The sequence below is a fragment of the Trichomycterus rosablanca genome, chromosome 20, assembly GCF_030014385.1.
Source record: "Trichomycterus rosablanca isolate fTriRos1 chromosome 20, fTriRos1.hap1, whole genome shotgun sequence".
NCBI lineage: Eukaryota > Metazoa > Chordata > Actinopteri > Siluriformes > Trichomycteridae > Trichomycterus > Trichomycterus rosablanca.
Genome location: NC_086007.1, coordinates 20,752,378 through 20,770,793, shown reverse-complemented (window position 1 = coordinate 20,770,793; position 18,416 = coordinate 20,752,378). Strand labels below are relative to the sequence as shown.

Below are 18,416 nucleotides of genomic sequence, written 5' to 3'. Positions count from 1 at the left end.
TCATCGCTCAGACTTAATTTTGTACCGCAGCACCAGGTACGTGACGAATCTGAAAATGGTAAAGAAAATGGCTAGTATGATGAAGTCCATATAGAGCTTGCCATCCTGTACATCTAACAACTGTAGCACTTCTTCTGGTTTTTGAAACCTGCAGACGTTTCCGGGACATTCAAGTTCAGAGCGGTTCATTCCATAGATAGAGAGTAAGACCCCCTCAAAGCCATATCTGTGCAGAAGAAAATAAATGATTACTACAACTGGGGAGATGGGGACTCGTTTCAAATGACTCGGACTCATGACTCGCAAAAAAAATGACTCATAAACAACAAGAGTCCCTAGCATCAGCATGCATTAACATTAGTTACGTGTGACAATTCTATATACACTTCGTTTTAACATATTTGTTACCTTTGAATTGGAATCTCACTTAAAATGGTAGAATACCCTATGTAATGCACTTCACAGAAACAACTGGGTGAATGGAACGCTCCTACAGAACTGGCCCTAATGGTTGAAAGACCGCTTTCGGAACCAATCAGACCTTCTGATTTAAATTTTTAGTAAGAAATGCTGTTATTTGCATTTATTTAGTTTGCGTCACACAGATGATGTGTCGATGAAACGCTTGATTGGCTTTCTAATGAGTTTGTGTTTTACTTCACAACCGGGAAAAGTTTGGAGGTTTTTAATTATAAGCACATTTACAAAATAACGGATTGTCCTAATGGGACACACGGTTATTAATTTAATAGCATCTGGAAGAACATAAGCTAAGGTAAGCAGTGGTTAGTATCGAAATTACATTCATTTGCACAATGACTAGGAAAGTAAAGACACTAAGTAAAACAGCAAAATACAGTTTCTAATCTGTTGTTGTTTTTTTAATCTGAACGTACATATTATTTGTTTATATATATATATATATATATATATATATATATATATATATATATATATATATATATATATATATATATGTTACATTTCCAGTATATTTTTGTGTACTTTTGTGTATATTATATTGACTCGGACTCTAGTCTAAAGACTTGTGACTTGACTCAGACTCTAGCCTAAAGACTTGTGACTTGACTCGGACTCGTATTTTGTGACTCGTGAACATCTCTGCTACAATTAGGGTTAAAACTGGGTCTTTAGCTGCCTTTTACCCAGTAAATCAGACCCACCGTGACCATGATAGATGGTAGAACAGACAATGAATGGCCTGTCCTGGCCTAATTATATATTTTAAAGTAAGTAATGTATTATTCTACATACTTTATCAATAAAATGACATATTCAGGTTTATGTATGAATTATACACTAAAGAACATACCGAACATATGAAACATAAGAGCTCCATTGCAGGTACTTTGGAATGGTGTCAAAGTTGATAAAGAAACCTGATAAAAGAAGGACTGGAATGGCTGTGACAGGACCAATAAATGTGGCCACCTGTGAGAAAAATGTATATCATGTATAACAAACAAATGTATCAGACTAAACAAACGCATCAGACTAAACAAACGCATCAGACGAAACAAATGCATCAGACTAAACAATTAACCTTAAGTGTTACATGGAAAACAAATACTTCAATACTTTGAAAACTGTTTTAAGTAAGTACCTGAAGTGAGGTGGAAGCAGCACCCACGAGGAGACCCAGGGACTGAGCTACTAGAGCAGTGCAAATGGACAGGGCAATAAAGAGTAAGTAGCGACTGGCCTCTGGGGGCTGCTCGGTCATCCAGTACACTATACTACAGTACATAATAGGACAAATTACCTGGAAAAGAGATAGACAACAAATTTAGGAGCTTTTTATTTTCTAGATCCCAAGAACCCTAAGCATAGACTAGCATAGAGTTTGACAGTAATTATGAGCAAGACACATTAAACTAGGATTTTGCTTCATACCAATTAACACACAATAAATACATTATATTTAAAGTCTGTTGTGTGCTTGATTTGCAGACACAGTCTAATGCGCTAGAGCACAGCAGAGACGTGGGTTTGAGTTTGAGCTGTGCCACCAGTCTGGTCAGGCTCTCAATATACACAATTAGATGTGTTTGACGGAGGGAAGGCTATATGGAGAGTCACTCTGGAGAATTAAGCCATTTCTACAGCATTAATGTAATCAATAAGGGCAGTTGAACAGTTAACCACATTTTAACATGTACTATTTCTGAACTATACATGTACTATACATGTAATGGCCAAAATATGCAGACCCTTTCTATCTTGACTGCCATGTTACAACAACAGAGGTCAACTATTAGTGCTGTATTGAAGTAGGAATGTCTCCATAATATTAAATTAAGATGTTTCAGCCACATCCAGGCATATTATGCCAATTGTATAAAATGAAAATGCTTTCAACTTGGTGGCAAGCTTTAGAAAGGCTCTTTCAAGTTCCCACATGAACTGTGGTGTGGAGGACCCATCAACTCAATCCCATCAAACACCTTTGTGGTGAATTAGATGAACTGATTGCAAGCCATGACCTATTTTTGACTAAATGGGCATAACATTCTATTTAAAAGGCCTTACACTCACATCTTTATTAAAGGCAGTGGTATTGTAATGGGATGTCCAACACGCTCATGGTCAGGTGTCAACATTATGTTGGCCATAATGTAGCACACATACTGTTAGTGCTTGGTTAGAGCGCTTAATATCAATTTCCAAACTGAGACCTCAACCCCATCCTACATGTTTGGGATAAGTTAGTTAAGTCAACTGATGGACTTTAACTGGTAGCAATAGCCACAAAATCAACCTAATAGCCTTTCTAGAAGACTGGAGTCATACTGAGGGGCCAAATCACTATTGATGCCCATGATGGCATCATCATAAATGACTTTCGCTTAATGATTAGACACTTGAACTATGTAACATATAACTATGTCCTAAGTAGGTGTCAATTAAATAACTTTATAGCTTAATAGCTTTGACATTTTGGGGTGGCACCAAACTTTACCTTTAGCCTCAAGACCCATTTTCTGTACTGGCATGCCTCTGCTATGGTTGGATCATGCTGAAATGCAACCTTTTTGTTCTAAAACAATCCCAGCTCACATCAAACAAATGGTAATACAAGACGGTTTGTTCACTTACCTGGAATGGAATGTCTGCCATTGTCTTGGCTAGATAAAAGGCCTTTAGACTGTACCAGTAGTTCAGATGTTCTCTCAGAAACACTGACATCTCCAGTGGAACTGAAAACAAATATAACTCTGTTTTTTTTTTTTTACTTTCCTAGTATTATATTGCTTGAATTATTAGAATGTTTCATATGTGTGCTTAAATTTGACCTAAAACATCATTAGATTTTTACCCAGTTAAATAAGAGCCAAAATAGTATACCTAGTCATTTAGTACATATCCAATAAAATGATCCAATGATTCAAAACTACATGTGTGTGAGTGGCACAAGCAGCAATATCTGCAGCTTAACATACACTGATCAGCCATAACATTAAAACCACCTCATTGTTTCTACACTGTCCATTTTATCAGCTTCACTTACCATATAAAAGCACTTTGTAATTCTACAATTACTGACTGTAGTCCATCTGTTTCTCTGCATGCTTTGTTAGCCCCCTTTCATGCTGTTCTTTAATGGTCTGGACTGTCCCAGGACCACTACAGAGCAGGTATTATTTAGGTGGTGGATCCTTCTCAGCACTGCCGTAACACTGACATGGTGGTGGTGTGTTCATGTGTGTTGTGCTGGTATGAGTGGATCAGACACAGCAGCGCTGCTGTAGTTTTTAAATACCGTGTCCACTCACTGTCCACTCTATTAGACACTCCTACCTAGTTGGTCCACTTTGTAGATGTAAAGTCAGAGACGATCGCTCATCTATTGCTGCTGTTTGAGTTGGTCATCTTCTAGACCTTCATCAGTGGTCACAGGACGCTGCCCACGGGGCGCTGTTGGCTGAATATTTTTGGTTGGTGGACTATTCTCAGTCCAGCAGGGACAGTGAGGTGTTTAAAAACTCCAGCAGCGCTGCTGTGTCTGATCCACTCATACTAGCACAACACACACTAACACACCACCACCATGTCAGTGTCACTGCAGTGCTGAGAATGATCCACCACCTAAATAATACCTGTTCTGTGGTGGTTCTGTGGGGGTCCTGACCATTGAAGAACAGGGTGAAAGCTGGCAAAAACAGTATGTAGAGAAACAGATGGACTACAGTCAGTAATTGTAGAGCTGACAAATTGGACAAGTGTAGAAGTGTAGAAACAAGAAGGTGGTTTTATTGTTATGGCTGATCAGTGTATATATGACAAACATTTATGTCCTGAATTCATAAATACCACAATAAACTAATAACAAAAGGCATAAATTACTGTTTCACAAGCCCACATGCCACAGGGTTCAGAACCTCTGTACTAGAAAGTAATGATGAAATTTCTACTGTACTATTTGCTTGTTCTCTACTTACATGTAAGCACTGTAGGCATTAGGGCTCCAAACATAAGGAACAGCATAGAGAAAAAAAGGAATCCAGTGTTGTTGAACACTTTACTGGCATCGTTGCCAATGTTGAGGTATAGCAGTCCTATCAGCACTCCAATAAAAATGTGTGACATCAACCGTAAGTGTGTCAACACCTAACAGACAAATAAAAGTAATAACATTGTATTAATTGTAAGAGTCATTACAACGAAAGCAACACTATGTGAACAAAAGTATTAAGACACCTCTTCTTATTTCAGTTATATAAAGGAAGTTCTGACTTTGCAGTAACAGTTTAGGGAAGCTTGGTTTAAAGAAACTTCAGTGGCCTGCACAGAGCCCTGACCTCAGCCTCATTGAACAGCTTTGAAATGAACTGGAACATCAATTGAGGTTTCTTGAGGTCAGTCTGTTTAATACCATTTGTTTTTTAAATGGGATGTCCAACAAGCTCATGGTCATGGTCAGATGTCCAAATAGTTTGGTCATATAGTGTATCTAATGGTAGTAAAAAAAGTGTCATACCCCAATGTACAACATGGTAGTCTGAGGATTTCAATAACTTGTGCAACTGCTCTTGTTATGCTGATTAAAATATACATACGGCACCTTCTTTAATGATCTATTATAGAAAATTGTGTGGGCAGCAGCCGTATGCGGATCAGCACTGTGTACGGAGAGACACACCCTGACAGCACTCTTTTCTCATCTCTGTGCAGGCGGCATCAATCAGCCAGCAGAGGTCGTAATTGCATTAGTTATGACAGAGTCCCTATCCGGCTTTAATATCCCACCCCTATTTGAACAACAGGCCAATCGTTGTTCATGTGGCTTCTTAGCCCAGCCGGCAGGCAGAGCTAAGACTCAATACGATGTATTCGAGGTCCCCAGCTCTGGTGTTCCAGCGTGTGTTTTTAACAGCTGTGCCACTTGAATGGCCCACAGTTTGGATTTAAGTAAGCCCATATTTAAAAGCATGTGACTGGATAATTACAGCAGTGATGCAATTATCATTCTTTTAACGTTATAAAAACCTGGTAGCACAGACGTGAACCGTCAACTTTGAAACCAACCAATGAAACATGGTTGGATAACATCTTGAATGACCATGATTACTGATCACTTAGAAGCTTGGTGACAGTAGAACTCATGGCTAAGTTTAATACGTAAGTAAGTAAGAGCATTTTTACATGCTCAGTGCAACAAGAACTCAACGATTGGGACTAAACAGCTGTGTGTCCAAAAGAAAACCACTAGTCAGTAAGGCTAGTCTGAAAATGGCCTTTATTAGCTAGGGAGCATAAAGATTGGACTCAGCTGACTATCTGAATGTACTGAATGACCAGGTAATCCCATCAATTAATAGTTTTTCTTACCTGACATCATGGGCATATTTTAGTACTACAATGCCAATATACCTCAGGCTCAAATTATAAAAGGGATCAGGGAGCGTTAAGGAATCATTTTACACATTTTTTAGACAGGCAGTGTAACTAGAAGCTTCTGGAACCAACTAGCTTTACCCATTCTCTTTTTTCTTTGTGACAGACTTGAATTTTAACATATTGAAGCTGTTTTGGAGCTTTTAGCCTATGGCAGTGACTCGGTGATTCTTGGATTACATCTAACCATCCAGGCAAATGTTATCTCAGCATAAGAAGACAGTTTGGGTTGCCCTTCATTCTTGGACAGGAGACCACTGTTCTGTGTACCTTTCAATAAATCGGGCCAAATAAGCCCTACTGAAGTTAAATGCAATTATTAATCTGTACTCAGTTTGAGACCACTAATGCTTCTATTTTGCATTGTTTTCAAACTCAATACAGTGTGTTTTATTACAAATCATACAACCCCAAATCAAAAAAAGTTGTTTACAGAGTTTCTTACATTTACTTTGACTTTTATTTGATTGCAGACAGGATGAACCTGAAATATTTTATGTTTTATCTGGTCAACTTCATTTCATTTATGTTTATTAATAAACATCCATTGCTGCATTTTAGTTTCATTTTTCCAAAGATTCATCTGACCACAATACACGTTTCCACTGTGTGATGGTCCATCGTAGATGCCTCCGAGTCCGATGTCGACGCCGCTTCTGGACATGGTTAACATAAGGCTTCTTTTTTGCACAGTAAAGTTTTAAGTGGCATTTGTGCATGTAACTCTGTATTATAGTGCCTGACAAAGGTTTACCAAAGTAATCTCTTGCCCATGTGGTTATATCAGCTATTGTTGAGTGGAGGTTCTTGATGTAGTGTCGTCTGAGGGATCAAAGATCACGGGCGTTTAGCTTAAGCTTGCACCCTTGGCCTTTATGCACTGAAATTCCTCAAGATTCCTTGAATTGTTTAATGATATTATGCACTGTAGAGGGAGAAATATGCAAATCCCTTCCAATCTTTCTTTGAGGTACATTGTTTTAATAATTTTCTCACGCATTTGTTGACAAACTGGAGATCCTCTGATCATCTTTGCTCATCAAAGACTCAACCATGATTACAATCACCTGTTTGGAATCACATGATTTAGTTTTTTCACCTCATTACTGGCCCTAAATTGCCCCCATCCCAACTTTATTGGAATGTGTTGCAGGCCTGAAATGCAGAAATGTTGATATATAATCAAATGAAATGAAGCAGACAAAACATGAAATATCCCAGGTTCATCCTGTCTGCAATAAAATAAAATTTTAAGTAAATGTAAGGAACATACTTTTGGCCCCCATTGTTCATTAAATAAAACTAAACAAAACTAAAAAAACAACAACACCACACACAAAACATATGAAAAAACTCAAATTCATGAAATGAGTTCTAGACAATTGAAATGCAAAGACCTTTACCTTCTTTACCATCCTTTACAAGTATATGCAAACTGTAGATACAATAATAATACAACAACTGCATCATCTGTGAACGCTGTTATACAGTATGTTTAGAATTTTACTGGTATAGATAAGATGAGTCACATACTTGGTCTCTGCATGTTGTTATGAAACTTCTCTTGAAGAGGATCCAGAACTGAGTCAAACTGCTTGTTGCGAATGTATGACTCTCCACATGTGCTGAGTCCTGCCAAGACAAACAGAATACATCAAAGAAGACGTGACTTTTATTTGATTGCAGACAGGATGAACCTGAGATATTTCATGTTTTGTCTGGTCAACTTCATTTCATTTATTAGTAAACATCCATTCCTGCATTTCAGGCCTGCAACACATTACAAAAAAAGTTGGGACAATAAAGAATTTATCACTTTGTAATGTTGCCATTCCTTTTCACCACACTTAAAAGACGTTTTGGCATCGAAGTGATTTAGTGTTTCAGCTTTTATTTTGTCCCGTTCTTCCTGCAAACACGTCTTAAGATGTGCAACAGTACGTGATCGTCATTGTTGCATTTTTTCTCCACACGTTCTCTATTGGGGAAAGGTCAGGACTGCAGGAAGGCCAGTCCAGTACCCGTACCCTCTACTTCCGCAGCCATGCCTTTGTAATGTGTGCAGCATGTGGTTTTGCATTGTCTTGTTGAAAAATGCATGGACGTCCCTGCCCTGGATAAGATGACATCTTGAAGGCAGCATATGTTGCTCTAAGATCTCAATGTACTTTTCTGCATTAATGCTGCCATCACAGAAGTGTAAATGACCTTGGCCAAGGGCACTGACACAGCCCCATACTATGACAGACCCTGGCTTTTGGACTTGTTGCTAATAACAGTCTGGATGGTCCTTTTCATCTTTGGTCCAGAGTACACAGCATCCATTTTTTCCAAAAAAGACCTGGAATGCTGATTCATCTGACCACAATACACGTTTCCACTGTGTGATGGTCCATCCTAGATGCCTCAGAGCCCAATGAAGTCGACGCCGCTTCTGAACATGGTTAACATAAGGCTTCTTTTTTTGCACAGTAAAGTTTTAAGTGGCATTTGTGTATGTAACTCTGTATTGTAGTGCTTGACAAAGGTTTGCCAAAGTAATCCCTCACCCATGTGGTTATATCAGCTATTGTTGAGTGGTGGTTTTTGGTGCAGTGCCGTCTGAGGGATCGAAGATAACAGGAGTTCAGCTTAAGTCTGCACCCTTGGCCTTTACGCACTGAAATTCCTCCCAATTCCTTGAATGGTTTAAAGATATTATGCACTGTAGAGGGAGAAATATGCAAATCCATTCCAATCTTTCCCTGAGGTACATTTGTTGTTAAACTGGAGATCCTCTGATTATCTTTGCTTGTCAGAGTCTCAGCCTTTCCTGGATGCTGCTTTTGTACTAAACCATGATTACAATCACCTGTTGACATCACCTGTTTGGAATCACATCATTATTTAGTTTTTTCACCTCATTACTAGCCCTAAATTGAGACTTTTTTTGGAATGTGTTGCAGGCCTGAAATGCAAGAATGGAGGTATATTGAACAAATGAAATAAAGTTGACCAGACAAAACATGAAATATATTGGGCTCAAACCCTGTTTATCTACTTCTAAGTCTTGTCACTTACATGTTCAGGAAAGGGTCTTGAAGAGTCGCTATAGCAGTTTATCTCCCCCAGGGCACACATTCCACCTTGCACGGCTTCAAATAAAACTGGGTTTATATCACCATACTCTCCTGATGCCACTTCAATGACTAAACACAAAAAACATACAGAAGCCATTAAGCTGGAATATTGCAGCGTCAATAGTTATTAGTACTTAAAACAGTGATAATCTGGATTCAAAATTAAACAAAAAGAAACAAAACTTACTGAAATCGGCAGGATTGTGATATGTGGGACAGTGCAAACCCAGAGTTCTTAGATAAGGAATGAGGTATGGCACAGAACCCTTGTATATACACTGGCCCTGACTCAGTATATAAAGCTGGAGAGGCAGAAAGAACAATGTTGATGTACCGATCAATCAAAAGTGCATAAATCCTTCACGTAAAATTAAAACAGATTTATCACCTTATCAAACATCTCAAAGAGTTTAGCGCTGGGCTGGTGAATGGTACAGATTATGGTGCGTCCTCCCTGGGCTAGAGATTTTATCAGTGAGACTACTTGGTAACTCGAGGCGCTGTCTAGACCACTGACACCATCAGAAGAGAAGAGAAAGAAAAATAAAGTTATGTGAATTATGAAGCATTCAACTTATTTATATGAACTGATTCTTTCTGATCAGGGTTGTGGTGGGTCTGGTCCCACTGAGGAACACTGTGTACAAGGCAGAAACTTTGGCCATACCCTAATCACAAGCATATCCAATGATATCTATGTAGATTTCCAGCCAGCAGATAGCTTCCCAGAGATTCGGACCTGGATCTCAGCGGTGGTGGGGTAGTGTAATGGATCACTGCGCCACCGGACCACCCCCATCTCATTATGTTAATACTATACATGCAATATTGATTGGTATTTAAATATTCTATTCATAATTCTGTGTTTTTATCCTTTCATTTATTCATTCTAATAAGTTATGATGGTATCGGCGCCACCAGGAAGCATAGGGTGCTAACCCATGTGAATATGGAAAGAACATCCAAAACGCCTTTAGGACAAATATGGTTTAAGTCCCTAAAGCTACTTTAAAACTGGGCACAAAATATTAATAACATTATGACCACCTTCCTAATATTGTGTTGATTCCCCTTTTGCTGCCAAAACAGCCCTGACCCATTGAGGCATGGACTTCACTAGACCCCTGAAGGTGTGCTGTGGTATCTGGCACCAAGATGTTACCAGCAGATCCTTTAACTCCTGTAAGATGCGACATGGGGCCTCCATGGATTGGACTTGTTTGTCCAGCACATCCCACAGATGCTTGATTGGATTTAGATCTGGGGAATTTGGAGACCAAGTAAACACCTCAAACTCAAACCAAACTGAACCATTTTTGCTTTGTGGCATGCAGGGCGCATTATCCTGCTGAAAGAGGCCACAGCCATCAGGGAATACTGTTTCCATAAAAGGGTGTACATGGTCTGCAACAATGCTTAGGTAGGTGGTACATGTCAAAGTAATATCTACATGGAGGGAAGGACCCAAGATTTCCCAGCAGAACATTGCCCAAAGCACGCTCCCCACGTGCATCAATGAGCCTTGGCCGCATATGACCCTGTCACCGGTTTACCACTGTTCCTTCCTTGGACCACTTTTTATAGATACTGACAAATGCAGACTGGGAACACACCACAAGAGCTGCAGTTCTGGAGATGCTCTGACCCACTTGTCTAGCCCTCACAATTTGGCCCTTATCAAACTCACTCAAATCCTTACGCTTGCCAATTTTTTCTGCTTGTAACACATCAACTTTGAGGATAAGATGTTCACTTGCTGCCTAATATATCCCACCTACTAACAGGTGCTGTGTATTAATAATTATAAATATGCTCATACCTATGTAAAGTACTGTATGTAATAATGTAATTATATTTATTTAGACTACTTTGTTAGCTCAACGGCGCTGGATCGGGATACAGTTTTACCTTGTGGGCTCATCAAAGAACATAACTGGAGGGTTGTTCACCAGCTCAAGGGCAATGGCCAGTCTCTTACACTGCCCTCCAGAAAGAGAGACGGTGCGAGTATGGGCACAAGCCTGAAGTCCAAGAGCTGTCAGAATCTCTCGAACCTTTTACACACAAATATTAAATGTAAATTGAGGAACTGGAACAAATTTAGTGTAAATGCACAAAAACCCATTAGTGAAGCACTCACCAGTTCTTTTTTCACTTCAGCGCTATCAGTGAGTTTCAGGTTGGCGGACACCTGGAATGGCAATGTCAGTACCTTTACAGTGCTACTGAATTTCATTTGGACTATCCTAAATTAAAGTGTACACATGAATATATTCAAATCCAGTAAAGTAACTAAACTACATATAAACGTGACTAACGTCTCACCATCATGGCCTCTTGAGCTGTAAGGTGGGGCAGCAGTTTGTCTTCCTGCATAATGTAACAGGACATTTTGCGAAAGGTGCGAAGATCTCTGGGCTTTCCATTGACCAGGATTTGTCCAGTCATTCCAGTTTCTCTACAGAAAATGTAACATTTTATCATTTCAACCTGGATCGTTTCAATACAAATATACACTGATCAGCCATAACATTAAAACCACCTCCTTGTTTAGACTCACTGTACATTTTATCAGCTCCACTTACCATATAAAAGCACTTTTTGTTTCTCTGCATGCTTTGTTAGCCCCCTTTCATGCTGTTCTTCAATGGTCAGGACTCTCCCAGGACCACTACAGAGCAGGTATTATTTGGGTGGTGGATCATTCTCAGCACTGCAGTGACACTGACATGGTGGTGGTGTGTTAGTGTGTGTTGTGCTGGTATGAGTGGATCAGACACAGAAATGGTAATGGAGTTTTTAAACACCTCACTGTCACTGCTGGATTGAGAATATCCAGCCAACAGCGCCCTGTAGGCAGCGTCCTGTGACCACTGATGAAGGTCTAAAAGATGACCAACTCAAACAGCACCAATAGATGAGCGATCGTCTCTGACTTTACATCTACAAGGAGGACCAACTAGGTAGGAGTGTCTAATAGAGTGGACAGTTAGTGGACACGGCATTTAGAAACTCCAGCAGCGCTGCTGTGTCTGATCCACTCATACCAGCACAACACACACTAACACTGCAGAGCTGAGAATGATCCACCACCTAAATAATACCTGCTCTGTGATGGTCCTGACCATTGAAGAAGTATGTAGAGAAATAGATGGACTACAGTTAGTCATTGTAGAGCTACAAGGTGCTCCTATATGGTAAGTGGAGCTGATAAAATTGACAGTAAGTGTAGAAACAATGAGGTGGTTGTAATGTTATGGCTGATCAGTGTATGCCTGGATTAAAATTACTTACCTGTAGCCAGCCAGGATGTTCATCAAAGTGGACTTTCCAGCTCCTGAAGGCCCCATGATGCCAATCAGCTCCCGGCTACAGAACCACCCAGAGAGACCCTTGAGTAAGGCCTTGTAACCTGCAGGATAAAAGGCTTTATTTCCCACTGTTCTCATTTCACAAAGGTAGTGCTGTCTTAAAACATGACCTGTTGCAAACATGATACATGGCCAGACACCAGCTTCTAGGAGCGTATAGAGGTATAGAGGAATCTATGCTCATTCCTCATGGGCAATGGCCACCAACCCAATTATATTCTTGGGATTGCCTGCTGCAACCACCATCTTCAACTCCCATCAAAGATTTTCTATGGTGTTCAAGTCAGACAACTGTGACGACCACTCCAGAATCTTCCAGGACTTTTTCTGACATCAAGCCTTGGTGGACTTTGAGGTATGCTTGGGTCCACTGTTCTGGTGAAAGGTCCATTGATGCCTAAGCTTCAGTTTCCTCCCAGAAGGATTTCATGATACTTGATTGAATCCATTTTGCCCTCCACACGCTGCTGGTTTTGGGTGCCAGAAGAAGCAAAGCAACCCCAGAGCATCATGAGTCACTACCATATGCCACTGTAGGCAGGGTGTTCTCTTCAGCATATGCTTTATTCTTTCTTCTCCAGACATACAGATTGTTTCATCCCTCCACAGAACAGTATCCCAAAACATTTGTGGCTTAATTATATAGTTTTGAACATATTGACACAGATGTTTCTTGTGCTTTTGGGTCAGATGAGGTGTACAACCTGGAGTTTGGGCATGGAGAACTGTGCAACCTGTCACTTCAGTGCCTGCTGCTACCAAATCTTGCTGTCACTTGAGGTTTTCAGTGGTAGCTTTTTCTTTCTGTCACATCCAGTTAGTGTAGCCATTCAATTTAAATTTGGGCACTATGCTTCCATTGGTGTCTTCAGTTTGAAAATTAAATATTGATAAATAGAAAAGTGATGCAACTCAGCAATTAGATGCTCTTGTCTCAGCTTGTTTTTTGGAATGAATGTTTATAATTACTAAAGCATTTGGCATCTACAGTGAAAATATCAAGTGGTATACTGTTACTCAGGAGTAAGAGTACAAAAGGTACGCTGACTTTTCCCAGAGGTAATCTAGTAAGAGATAAAAGTCAGCCCCGCAAGAAAAGGGTGTTGGGTATTCACAATTCTTTGGTCCCAAATCTTGGCTTCATAATGTAGCTTAGCTTTGCCTAAATTATTACCTGTTTACCCCTTATTGAAGTCAGCAGTCCTGGTTTTAGGATCCAACTTTTTAGCACGTCCAATTGCCCCATTGCATCATGCCTTCTCTTCATCAATGTTGATCTCTGCTCTGATTGAGGAGAACGAAGCTAACCCACGCCCCCTCCGACACGTGGGCAGCATGCCGTACGCCTCTTATCACCTACACTTTGACGAGTGCAGTGCAGCTTAGCTGCGTGTACGGAGGGACACACCCTGAGAGCACTCTTTTCTCATCTCTGTGCAGGCGCCATCAATCAGCCAGCAGAAGTTGTAATTGCACCAGTCATGAGAGAGAGACCCTGTCAGACTTAGTCCCGCCCATATCTGAACAACAGGCCAATCGTTGTTCATGTGGCCGCTCAGCCTCAGCCGGCAAGACAGAGCTGAGATTCGATATGATGTATTCGAGATCACAGCTCTGGTTCCAGCGTGTGTTTTTGCCACTGCGCCACCTGAGCGGCTACAGAGCTCTAAACCCTGATCTGCATAGGTAAACACAAGATAAATCAAACCAGGATTTCTATAATCCAATCAGGATGCATTTTCATACATCCCACTGTGAACCAAATGTAACCTGTGTCTGGTGCTCTTCCCACTGAACTGAAGAGTCAAAAGTTTAAGACGAAAGTTATTGGTTTATCAGGGTCATCTTTTATTTTATAGCTTATTACTTATAGATGAATGCTGTGAGAGGAGACACATTCAACAAGTTATCTTCCTTCTGATAGGGCTGAAGTACAAGAAGGAGCTGGCAGGTGTCATGTAAGTAATCACAAATTAGAAAATAATTATCTTGGGTATTTGCTTCATCCTGTTCAGGGTCACAAATCGTTTAATGCCACCCAGTAACATTAGCTTCAAGGAGGGAATACACCCTAAACAGGTGGAAGCAGGACAGCAGTTTGAATATTCTGTATAATACAGTATTTACGGGGCAAATCCACACATAACCATAATCTTTAGGATGGGTCAATAGGCAGGAAAACAGGGTTATCATTGAAAGTAAAATCCATACTGGAAGTCCAAAAACATATAACATCATGTTGATACAAATTCCAGGTTGTGACATACACTATATGGCCAAAAGTATTCACTCACCCATCCAAATAATTGAATTCAGGTGTTCCAGTCACTTCCATGGCCACAGGTGTATAAAATCAAGCACCTAGGCATGCATACTGCTTCTACAAACATTAGTGAAAAAATGGGTTGCTCTCAGGAGCTCAGTGAATTCCAGTGTGGTACCATGATAGGATGCCACCTGTGCAACAAGTCCAGTCGTGAAATTTCCTCACTACTAAATATTCCACAGTCGACTGTCAGTGGTGTTATAACAAAGTGGAAGCGATTGGGAACGATAGCAATTCAGCCACGAAGTGGTAGCCACGTAGAATGACAGAGCGGGGTCAGCGGATGCTGAGGCGCATAATGCGCAGAGGTCACCAACTTTCTGCAGAGTCAACCGCTACAGACCTCCAAACTTCATGTGGCCTTCAGATTAGCTTAAGAACAGTGTGTAGAGAGCTTCATGGAATGGGTTTCCATGGGCGAGCAGCTGCATCCGAGCCTTACATCACCAAGCGCAATGCAAAGCGTCGGATGCAGTGGTGTAAAACACGCCGCTACTGGACTCTAGAATAGACCCGATTAGAACACCTTTGGGATGAATTAGAGCAGAGACTGCGAGCCAGGCCTTCTCGTCCAACATCAGTGTCTGACCTCACAAATGCGCTTCTGGAAGAATGGTCAAAATTTCCCATAAACACAATCCTAAACGTTATGGAAAGCCTTCCCAGAAGAGTTGAAGCTGTTATAGCTGCGAAGGGTGGGCCAACATCTTATTAAACCTTATGGATTAAGAATGGGACATCACTCAAGTTCATATGCGTGTGAAGGCAGACGAGCGAATACTTTTGGCAATATAGTGTATATTGATGTAAACTATTTGTGAATGGATCTTTGTTAACACACTGTATATGTTTTTTATTTCCCTTTAAAAGAGCATTGACCTCAATCCTACCCAACAATAATGGGATAAATTGGAATACTGATTGCAAGCCAGGCTGCTTGTTGACTAAATGGGCTCAAATGTCTGAAAACACAACCCAAAATCTTGTTGAAAGCTTTTCCATTAGTAGGCCGGCTGTGTGGCAAATAGAGGATTTGGGTGTAGCCACTCATTAATACTGCCAATGGTTTTAGAACAGGCTGTCCAACAAGCTTATTGTCATGCGTCCACATTATTTTGGTAATACAGTCGAATCCGGTTAATCACATCGGGACGCGATCGTTTTGGTCCTAATAACCGGCTGGTCCGATTACACGAACATGCCCTATGTTACAAGGAATGATAGTGGAATGATAGCTTTCTCGTGTAGACTTTAATCGTGATTGACAGGAGGGAATTCCTTGCACGTGTTGCCGGACACTCTTGTTTACGCTTGACTTCATTTCGCCGGAAAGCGGAGATGCAGATGGATCCAATAACCACGCTGCTGGCTACTGGGTGCTTCGTTGTGGGAAAGAAAGTGGTGGGCGTGTTCACCTCCCGCTGGTTTTGCTCTTGTCAACACAACTTTTCGGATTTCCTGACCTTTGATAAAAGCATAAATTCTCCCGGGGAGCCCAGGAATCCTCCCATATCTCGCTGACCCGCTTTGCATCCGCTCTAAGTGGCGACTTGTGGCTTATTTTTCTTATTCGCTCTCACGTTCTTTTGTTTCGGTACTTTAGGATTCGGTCCGAATAAGCGGCTGGTCCGATTAACCGGTGGTCCAATTAACCGGATTCGACTGTATAATGTATATGCCCACCATAAGAATAGTAATCTACAATTGACTACATTATTAAAGAGAAAGCCCAAATGGCAAATCTTCCCAGCCCTTAGTGAAATAAATTTCTGACTTTGTTTCCTCCAGCACGGTCCCTCGCTGATCGTGTAGGAGAGGTCGGAGAACTCCAGGTCCACAGCAGAACGTTTGGGGAGGTGCGAGAAGCTCTGTGCGTCACTGATGTGGTTATCCATCTTCTTCAGATGGGACAGTAGCGAGACCTCCTGTGACTGTATTTGCGTGCCTCCGTAACACACACTGTCCTCCATGGCAAAACTGACCGATCCAGGATCGTATAATAACGCCGCCATACCAGGACCTGAACACAGAAGACAGATCAATCTCAACTACAACAATCAATCTCAGCTCCACTTACCATATAGAAGCACTTTGTAGTTCTACAATCACTAATTGTAGTCCATCTGTTTCTCTACATACTTTTAAAACCTGCTTTTACTCTGTTCTTCAGTGGTCCGGACCCCCACAGGACCACTATAGAGTAGGTATTATTTAGGTGGTGGATCATTCTCAGCACTGCAGTGACACTGACATGGTGGTGGTGACAAAAATATCCAGCCAACAGCACCCCATGGGCAGCGTCCTGTGACCACCAATGAAGGTCTAGAAGATGACCAACTCAAACAGCAGCAATAGATGAGCGATCGTCTCTGACTTTACATCTACAAGGTGGACCAACTAGGTAGGAGTGTCTTATAGAGTAGACAGTGAGTGGACACGGTATTTAAAAACTCCAAGCAGAGCTGCTGTGTCTGATCCACTCATACCAGCACAACACACACTAACACACCACCACCATGTCAGTGTCACTGCAGTGCTGAGAATGATCCACCACCCAAATAATACCTGCTCTGTAGTGGTCCTGGGAGAGTCCTGACCACTGAAGAACAGCATGAAAGGGGGCTAATAAAGTATGCAGAGAAACAGATGGGCTACAGTCAGTAATTGTAGAACTACAAAGTGCTTCTATATGGTAAGTGGAGCTGATAAAATGGACAGTGAGTGTAGAAACAAGGAGGTGGTTTTAATGGTATTGTTGATCTGTGTACAGTCTAAGCAGATGAGGATTAAGGGCCTTGCTCAAGGCTTGACACAGCAACTTTAAACGCTAGGCTACAACTGCCCTAGCTTTCAATTGCCCTAGTTTTTAACAGAAAGCAACACTTTAGCAACACAATATTTAATGTTTCATCTTATTAATTTTATAGTTTTATATATACTGTACATACACTCATGTTCAGAAAAGCCTGGACAAGGACATGTTAACCACTGTGTTACATAACCATTCATTTGGGAACTGTGGACACCGGTAGTTAGCTCTTTACATTCTTGCATTATATAACTTCTTTGGAATGCAGACATGTCCATCAGGATTAGCATGTTACTCCAAAATCTGTATTAATGGCCCCTTCACATATATGCAAATTACCAATGCCGTTGGCATTAACTCACCCCCTTCCCGTGACAAAAGCTTGCCTTTAAACTTTGAGTTGGTAGGACATTGGCTGGCCAGATGTCTACACAGGCTGTGTCTGAAGGGGTGGTGGGGTGTTGGGGATGGCTGAAGTGTGATTGGCATTCTGGCATTCTGCTTCTGCCTTGCACCCAGTGTTTATGCTGGAATCTAACCTGCTTCTGTAAATGCAGTGAAGAACTGTGCTAATGCCTGGGCAGTTGACCGTCAGACGCAGACAGACCATCCCCCACAAACATAGCCAAACTGGTCTGGGTAGATGCCCGACCAGTCAATAGCACGTCGCCAGCGGATTGTGATCCGCATTATTGATTTGGCACAGTTTTTACGCCGGATGCCCTTCCTGACACAACCCTCCCTATTTATCCGGGCTTGGGACCGGCATTACAATGCACTGGTTTATGCGTCCTAGTGGCTAGGTACCTGTAGGACATTTCAATGTCTCCAATTAGCCTGACTGCATGTTTTTGGACTGTGGGAAGAAAACCGGA

The 18,416-nt window shown here is 41.1% G+C and overlaps 1 protein-coding gene across 1 annotated transcript; it reads right to left on the bottom strand.

The window, feature by feature from the left end:
* On the bottom strand, window positions 1-16,744 carry abcg4b (ATP-binding cassette, sub-family G (WHITE), member 4b). The gene is made up of 15 exons (XM_063016489.1): window positions 16,507-16,744; window positions 12,330-12,447; window positions 11,361-11,493; window positions 11,176-11,226; window positions 10,944-11,089; window positions 9,424-9,547; window positions 9,223-9,337; window positions 9,035-9,104; window positions 8,813-8,828; window positions 7,450-7,548; window positions 4,461-4,629; window positions 3,118-3,218; window positions 1,625-1,783; window positions 1,334-1,452; window positions 1-226 (listed from the first exon to the last, which is right to left on the bottom strand). Exons 1-15 carry the CDS (start codon window positions 16,742-16,744, stop codon window positions 1-3), a joined length of 1,884 nt encoding a protein of 627 aa, XP_062872559.1.
* Between the last annotated feature and the right edge of the window lie 1,672 nt (window positions 16,745-18,416).

Excerpts from the sequence above, each read along its gene's own strand:
- abcg4b (XM_063016489.1), bottom strand. The coding sequence starts at position 16,744 with ATGGCGGCGTTATTATACGATCCTGGATCGGTCAGTTTTGCCATGGAG. Across the intron at positions 9,338-9,423 it reads TCTTTGAGATGTTTGATAAG|CTTTATATACTGAGTCAGGG; the intron begins GTGATAAATCTG and ends CTGCCTCTCCAG. Across the intron at positions 1,784-3,117 it reads TGGCAGACATTCCATTCCAG|GTAATTTGTCCTATTATGTA; the intron begins GTAAGTGAACAA and ends TCTCTTTTCCAG.